At 44.3% G+C, this 8,215-nt stretch overlaps 1 protein-coding gene across 1 annotated transcript in view; it reads left to right on the top strand.

The window, feature by feature from the left end:
- Positions 1-5,945, top strand: part of col4a3 (collagen, type IV, alpha 3) — a 32,487-nt gene extending 26,542 nt beyond the window's left edge. Inside the window, exons 44-53 of the mRNA XM_011617240.2 lie at positions 2,122-2,252; positions 2,346-2,418; positions 2,828-2,899; positions 3,222-3,347; positions 3,414-3,512; positions 3,655-3,867; positions 3,980-4,157; positions 4,643-4,757; positions 4,883-5,055; positions 5,199-5,945. Of these exons, the coding sequence (XP_011615542.2) occupies positions 2,122-2,252; positions 2,346-2,418; positions 2,828-2,899; positions 3,222-3,347; positions 3,414-3,512; positions 3,655-3,867; positions 3,980-4,157; positions 4,643-4,757; positions 4,883-5,055; positions 5,199-5,298 (1,280 nt within the window). The 3' untranslated portion in view covers positions 5,299-5,945. The remainder of the gene's footprint in view (positions 1-2,121; positions 2,253-2,345; positions 2,419-2,827; positions 2,900-3,221; positions 3,348-3,413; positions 3,513-3,654; positions 3,868-3,979; positions 4,158-4,642; positions 4,758-4,882; positions 5,056-5,198) is intronic.
- Positions 5,946-8,215: the final 2,270 nt, after the last annotated feature.

The following is an 8,215-nucleotide window of genomic DNA, read 5'->3' on the forward strand; positions in this document are numbered from 1 at the left end:
AAGACAGCATAAAAAGGCTGAACAGGTTGTGTGTGGGGTGGCTTTGCAGGTGAGACAGGTGGTGTAGATGTCTTGTAGGGAGGGGAGTGGTGCACTGATAATCCTGCCAGCTGTATTCACAATACGCTGTAGGGCTTTTCTGTAGCTCCCAGCCCACACAGAGATGCAGCTAAAAGGGATGCTCTGTAGAATGTGGTCCTGATGGGTGGTGGAGCACTTGCCCGCTGGAGTTTGTGCAGGAAGTAGAGGCGCTGCTGGCCTTTCTTAGCCAGTGATGTGGTGCTGGTGGTCCAGGAGAGGTCCTTGCTGATGTGCACCCCCAGTAATGGTGCTGCTCACTCTCTCCACTGCAGCACCGTCGATGGTCAGTGGTGAGTGTGGCCTCTCTGGAAGTTGACAGCAATCTCATTAGTCTTGCTGACATTCAGAAGAGGTTGTTCTTCTTGGTCAGGAGGTTAACCCCTGTCCTGTAGTGAGTCTCATCGCCCTTAGTGATGAGGCCCACCCGGGTTGTATCGTCCTAGGTGGTTGTAGCTGTAGGATGGTGTGCAGCCGTGTGTCGGCAGGGTGAAGAGCAGAGGACTGAGCACGCCATGTGAGGCCTCTATGCTCAGGGTTAGGGTTTGTTGGCAACATATACTGATTGTGGTCTCAGGCTGAGGAAGTCCAGCAGTCAGTTGCAGAGGGAGGTGCTGAGGCCCAGTCTGTCCAATTTTCAGATGAGTTGTTGGATATTATGGTGTTGAAAAATGAACTGAAGTCTATGAACAGCATTCTCACATGTGTCTTTCATGTCCAGGTGAGTGAGAGCTGGGTTAGGGTATATGAGCATATGGGAGTGTGGATTTGATGTCTGACATGACTAGTCCTTCAAAGCACTTCATGATGATGGGTGTCAGCGCCACAGGACAGGAGTCGCAGTTAAAGCCGAATGGGCATGATTTCTTTGGCATAGGTTTGATGCTGGCAGCTTTGAAGCATGATGGGACATTGGCTTGTTTCAGGGGAGGGTTTACGATGTCTGTTAAGACAACCTTCAGCTCCTCTGCACAGTCCTTCAGCACACTACCAGGTATGTCGTCTGGTCCTGCTGCTGTTCAGGTGTTGATGGGAGAGAGTGTCCTCTTCACACTGGCGGCAGACAAGCACAGAGGCTGGTCATGCGCAGGCGGTTGGGCTACCTGCGGGCGAGTGTTGTTTTGTGCTTCCAACCCTGCAAAGAAACTGTTCAGGTTCAAGTGGTTGAGCAGAGTGGTATCGCTCTCACAGCTCCTTGGCACGGACATGCAGTCTGGGAGGGCAGTCTTTGCATACTACATTAGCATCCCGGCACTATGCATCACGGATGTAAACTCAGACCCCGCCCCCCACGTCTTTCCTACGTCTACAAGAGTCCTGTCCACTCTGTCGTATGCTAGCTGCTCCAGCTGTACAGCAGAGTCAGGAACGTTGCCCTTTACCATGTTTCAGTCAAAACCAGCACACAGTCACTCACTTTCTGATTCGCTGATCTCAGCAGTCGTATGTGATCCATTTTGTTGTCCATTGATTGTACGTTAGCCAAGAGAATAGATGGTATGGCTGGACGAGTTGGATTCGCCTCTAGTGCAGCTCAAATACCTCCACGTTGACTCCTCGCCCACATCCATGTGCATCGCAAGGACGTGGGGTAGCGGGCTGGCGTAGCAGTCCTAGTTCCCTTTGCTTCTCTGATAGCGTATCTATTTCAAGGTTCAGAACTTGCAGATCCTGCTGCTCCGCATGTGGAACAGAGCCTGTCGACTGGACATGTGTTCTGAAATAGACTGACGACAGAAACTTCCAGACTTTCTTAGTGAATAAAACGCTGCATGCTCGGGAGAGCGTGAGCTCGCTGTGTCTTATTATGCCAGTCTTTCCACTGTTAGAATATAGATTTTAAAGAGTAGATGAAAAGTTTGGCAGGAGCCCTCTGCTAGCATGTCTGCCCTCTACCTCATCGAACCGTAAGTCACGGATTTAGTTACTCTTGAATGGATACATTATAAATTCGTTTGGTTCAAGATAATCTAGATAAGACAAAAGTTACAATAACAAGAAACATGAATCCACAAAACAAAGACTGGCTATGTCTTTCTGCAGGACCACCAGGGAGCCGGGGTCCTCTTGGTCCCCCAGGTCCTGGATTTAAAGGTGAAAAAGGCAGTGAAGGAGCAACAGGTACAACAGGTACAACTGGTTGTCCTGGTGAGCCCGGTCTAATAGGCACTAAGGTCAGTAAGTCCTAAAATGCCACTCTAATCACTGATCCAAAGTGTTTTGGTCCAAGACGTTATTGTAGCTAATATGGTTTTTGGTGCGGACAGGGTAAAGATGGAGCACCAGGGTCAGCTGGACAAAAGGGCAATATGGGAGAAATGGGTGTCATGGGACATTTTGGTAAGAGCTGTGGTCATGACCACCACACATTTCAGCAGATTCTACTTTGCATTTTATCATTTCTTTAGTTTATGACAGAAATCTTTCATAGATTGACTCAGAAGAACAACCATTTCCTGATAAAATAATGAACAATCACTGTTTTAAACCTGTTCTCATCGGGCACATCTGATTGGCTGATCTCAAAGGAGCAGAAACGTGCAAACGTTTGGATCAAAATACACATCGAAAAATTGCTTTTGGAATTAAAAGGAAATATTAATTCAACTATAGATGAAATGAATATTGTTATTGTAACATTTGATCTTTTTTCATCTTTTTACCAAAAAGGCTTGTCAGATTACAAAGAATTATGAGAGCACATTACTGAATAAAACTTCAAAATGAATAACGTTTCATTTTGTGTCAGGCATCAACGGTGATGGGGGTGCACTAGGTAATCCAGGTTCCCGAGGATCACCAGGACCACCTGGAAGGCAAGGTAACAGTGACATCATTCAAACTGCCAGTCAGACCAGACTGACGTTTCTGTCAGAGTTTGATTATTTTATAGCCAAAGTTGGGTTAGACGTTATAAACCAACCGATCCTTTTCAGATCACGCACCATTTAGCCTCACATACCGCCAAGCAAACTAAATAAATATATAAAAATAACATGCCAAGTTTAACATTTTATTTCAATAAACAGGGTTACTAAATCAGAACGTACTTTTCAACGTTCTTGTTCTTCTGAGACATCACCAGAGTGACATCTGGTTCCAAACTTGTAGCAGAAGTACAGTATTTATACTCACCCCTTCAGGCCCAAAGGGGAAGGACATTGTCAGGCAGCTGGAGCTGGTTCCAGGAGACCAAGGACCACCTGGAGAACAGGGAACCTGTGGACAAAGAGGACCACCAGGTGCCCCAGGAAGACCTGGAGTTCCAGGTGAGTGTGGAGCAAATTTGAATTATTAAATCAAACCAAAGTAAAACTTGTGTTTTGTCAAACCAGGTTTAAAGGGCACCAGAGGAATGGCGGGTGGAAAAGGACCAAGAGGTTCACCTGGACCAAAAGGTGATTGTGGAGCACAGGGACTTCAAGGATCAAAAGGTCAGAAATCTGGATATATGTTGTACTATTCTTATAATATGGAAGGAGCGCATGTTAGGAAGTTTCTGCTCTGTTTTGTAACAAGACGTACAGTCGGCTGTGAGAAGCCTCAACATGACAACAGGTGACCCTCTTTCAACAGGTACTGCTGGATTACAAGGTCCCACTGGTGCTAAAGGAGTACCAGGTCCGCCGGGACCCTGCATAGATGCCCCACACCAAGATAGTTTCCTGTTCACCAGACATAGCCAGGAACTCTCCATCCCAGAATGTCCTGTAGGTTCAACTGAAGTGTACAGTGGATATTCTTTGCTCTTCATCAATGGAAACAACCGTGCTCATGGACAGGACCTCGGTAAGAAGACTCCCTCAGATTTGCATGAACGGCGGGGGGGTGGGGGGCAACTGTAGATTGCTTGCACCCGTCTCCACCCTGCTCTGACGAGCCAATGCTGTCTCTTTTTTAGGTACATTGGGTAGTTGTCTGCCTCGTTTTACCACCATGCCGTTTCTGTTCTGCAACACTGACAGCACCTGTCGCTATGCTTCTCGAAATGACTACTCTTATTGGCTGTCGACCAACCAGGTGGTGTTGAGCAACATGCCACTAATCTCTGGAGACTTACTTAGGAGTTACATTAGCAGGTAACGCACGTACACACACACAATGGCAAAGTAGCAGCTAGTCCAGAAGAGGTCAATGTTAAAATCTTTTACAATTTACCCTAAATGTTCATCCCAAATTAGCATCCACTGGGTTACGGTTCCACCCTAACCCAACCCAACCCAACCCTAACCCTATCCAAATGGTTCACTGATTGAATTTTTCCATAACCTTAAACCTGCTGATGAAGAATTGGAGCGTCATCTTCAGTTCTTCAGAAATATCCCGTTCACAACTCACCATATTTTACAATAACCACAAACTATCGATCAGGAAAACTTTTACCCAGTGACTAGTTTGAGTAATCCTTTCATTCTACAATCTTTACCTGTGAAAAAGGGCCTGACCTCAGAACTGTGAGGAGAAACTTCAGCCAGTCTGTTTCATAATCTCTTGGTTTCTGAATTCCATTTTATTAAAGTAAAGAAAAAGAAATCATTCTCTATGTCTATTTCCGGTCCTGTAGGTGTTCTGTCTGTGAGACTAGAACAAACGTGATTGCCATCCACAGCCAGACAAGTGTGGTTCCAGATTGTCCCCTGGGCTGGCTTCCTCTCTGGGTGGGATATTCATTTGTGATGGTGAGCTGACACTCAAAATGTGGAAGCACATTAAATCCAATGTTAAAGTTTGGAGAATCAGAAACAGACGTAAGGGTTTATCCTGATCCTCTATGCTTTACTCGATGTCTTTCTTTTATCTGTAGGAAACTGGAGTTGGAGCTGAAGGTTCAGGTCAACCACTGGCCTCTCCTGGATCTTGTCTAGAACAGTTCAGGAAGATTCCCTTCATCGAGTGTCATGGCAGAGGAACCTGTAACTACTACACTGACTCGTACAGCTATTGGCTGGCTGCATTAAGCCCGCATGACATGTTCAGGTGTGCAGTAATCCACAGATGCATGTACACACTGTTAAACCTTAAGAGTAGCTGTTGCTGTGGTGGGCAGGTTTAAATTAAAATACATTTCATGATCTTTCATGGTCTCTCTCTCTCTCTCTCTCTCTCTCTCCTCCTCGCAGTAAACCAAAACCTCATACTGACACAGGAGAATTTCCAGGAAGCCTGATCAGCCGTTGCCGAGTCTGTATGAAGCAACTATCTTCAGCAGATATAGTGTAAATTAATTCTGTTGCTGTATTGTATGCATTGCAACATAAAGTGTGAAACCTCAAATTTTTAAGTCCACTGAACTGCAAAACAAGACATTGCAACTCCATACCAGAGATTTATTGTTCTCATGAACTGCAGTCATTTTCCTTCTTAGATTTCTTTTTAAATACAGAATATAGTTTGTGTTGTTGCCCATCGATTGAAACACATTCACATTTTGTGTCCGTACCCACACTTCTTCTCCTGGGTTTGGAACCTCTCTGCTGTTTTAGACAATATATCAATCGAATAAAGTGGGTGGTGTTTAATTCTGCAGTTTACAACACATTATACATAAATACAGGTCTCCATACAAGGCTGCTAACAGTACATTTTCAGGTACTGATATGAGTAGAAATTCTGCTAAAATGTTTCGGTTTGAACTAGTAATACATGTAGTTAGTAGTGCTTTTACTATTGCAGCTTGAGTCTGCTAATACCACATCAAAGTCAAATGTATTTTTGCACCGAGAATACAAGTAAATGAATACAAAATATATGAGAATTGTGATTAAAATTCTTACTTTTACACTACCTTTGTACTTAGTTATGGCTCTTTTTTCTGGTGGATAATGTCATTGCTACGCTCAATACTAACAGTAAATTCTTTCATTGTATTTTGTGTTGACTGTTTGTTTTAAAGTACTACTAAACTTGGCGAAGCGGTAATATTTTTGTACCCAACAACGTATTTTTAAAAAAATATATTTTAAAACCATTATTTTGTCTACCTGGTTACTAATCTAACTTGAATCAAATCAATTAATTTAGAGCCCTAAATCACAAGCATTGTTTGCCTTAAAGGGTTTTATAATCTGCACAGATCCTCAGTTCCTAGAGCCTTTTCCTGGGTCAAATTTAACAAAAAAAAAAAAAAAAAAAATACTTTAAGAAATCTAAAGGAGAACCACAAGTAAGGTCTCCCCCTGTCTCCGAGAAATGTGCAAAACATGCCACATACACAGAGATCACCTGCGATATATCTATGCCTATATTAATTAGAGATATAGGACTTTTCAAATAAAGTGTCCATGTACAATCTATCCATGTAAGAAGGTATCAGTCATAATAGAAAAGCCCATGGGCCAATGTACGTTTTCAACTGTGCTCACATGGACCACTCAAGACCTTGTTGGGTTAGATCTGAAATTAGCAGGACTAGAAGAAAAAAACCAAAATCCAGCAGTTATTTGTGTGACATGAATGAAAGGGTTGAGGAAGAAGAGGAAAATATATAGGTGCATCATAGGAGCACGGGTCCTAGAGCAGCATAACTGGGGGGATTTCTGCGTTCACCTAAATGATAAGCTTTAGGGTGAGGTTAGGTTAGGGTCAGAGGTTAGGGGTTAGGTGAATGATAGATGGACTCAGGGTCTCTCACTATACAGACCACCATCAGTATAGCTTTTTATGAGAGACCATGGGTTAGATCATGGATAGAAGTTAAAATGAAAACAGGGAGGGTGGGAGAGAAAAAAGGAAGAATGAGATTTTTTTAGGCACAAAGGTACATCCTTTCATGAAGGCCATTTGGATGTGTAGTAGCTAACTTATAAATGCAGCCTCTCTCCACTCCCCTTCTCTAAGCCGTGGGCCAGTCTGGACTGCACTCTAAGGCCGAGGCTTGCAATGCATCCCAGCCAGGGGAGATGACGTGCTGGACAACATGCCGGTCAGTGTTTTCTCATTTCATCATATTATGGAAAGTAAATCATACATGTATTGGCAGTCTTGTTTCTCCCACCTATCTTTTATCACATTGTTTGCAACACATTAAATATACACAGGTTTTAAAAAAAATGTTTTCTTGTGTTGCAGTTCTGAATACTTTTTGTTTTTGTCAGTCAAATACCCATTCTTGTTGTTAGGGTTAGGGCTAACCCTAATAATGGTTCTGTGGGCCGAGTTTCCAATCAGTCTGTGAAATGACCTTTGATCTGACCAGGTAATCTTTGAGGTTTTTATTCTTTCTGAATGAAGCGATTATTCTAAGATCATTATTGGGTTCATTTGATCTCATTGTGGATTCAAAATTGTTGCTAATTTGTCTGACCGGTCTAACAGTGGATGGCCAGTAAGTGGTGACAAATGGGAGAGCAGTGGAGACCTGACTGGGTTGGATCTGGTGGAAGGTTTTAAAACGGTTCCGGAGAAAGGTGCTAGAGCACCCTCTGCTGGACAAGGCCGAGAATAGCACCTTGGTGACTTGTTTAAATCCTCTGGCTGTGTGCATCTTCTGTGGAACCGTAATAGTTGGGATTTGATTAGACCTGCAAACGGTTAGGGTTAGCTTAGGGTTAGGTTAGGGTTAGGGTTAGGGTTGGAGTTAGGGTTAGGGTTGGAGTTAGGGTTAGGTTTAGCATTAGGGTTGGAGTTAGGGTTAGGGTTAGGACTAAAGGGTTAGGACTAAAGGGTTAGGGCTAAGGGTTAGGGTTAGGGCTAAAGGGTTAGGGTTAGGGTTAGGGTTAGAGGGTTAGGGTTGGGTTAGGGTTAGGGTTCAGGGTTTGGGATAAAACTTTTTTGCACTGGCCTACTGATCGGGAAAGCAGGGGAGTGCGGAGGGTGAGGGGCCCCCCCGGGGGGGAGCGATTAGCCAGGGCTCGAGAAGTTCCGGACAGGATAGGGGAGAGAGTTGGATCGCCCAGTCAGAGAAGACTTTGGTGGAGTGGCAAGTAGGTATGTGGTTAGGATTGACCTTGGGGTTGAGGCAAGAATTAGGGTTGGGGTTAGGGTTAGGGTTGGGGGAAGGTAGGGGTTGGGGTTAGGGGGGTGTAGGGGTTAGGGTTAGGGTAGGGGTTAGGGTTAGGGTTTGCATTAGGGTTAGGGTTAGGGTTAGGGGTTAGGGGTTAGGGTTAGGGTGTTAGGGGGTTAGGGTTAGGGTTAGGGT

Source organism: Takifugu rubripes, chromosome 11 (genome assembly GCF_901000725.2).
Source record: "Takifugu rubripes chromosome 11, fTakRub1.2, whole genome shotgun sequence".
NCBI classification, from domain to species: Eukaryota; Metazoa; Chordata; class Actinopteri; order Tetraodontiformes; family Tetraodontidae; genus Takifugu; species Takifugu rubripes.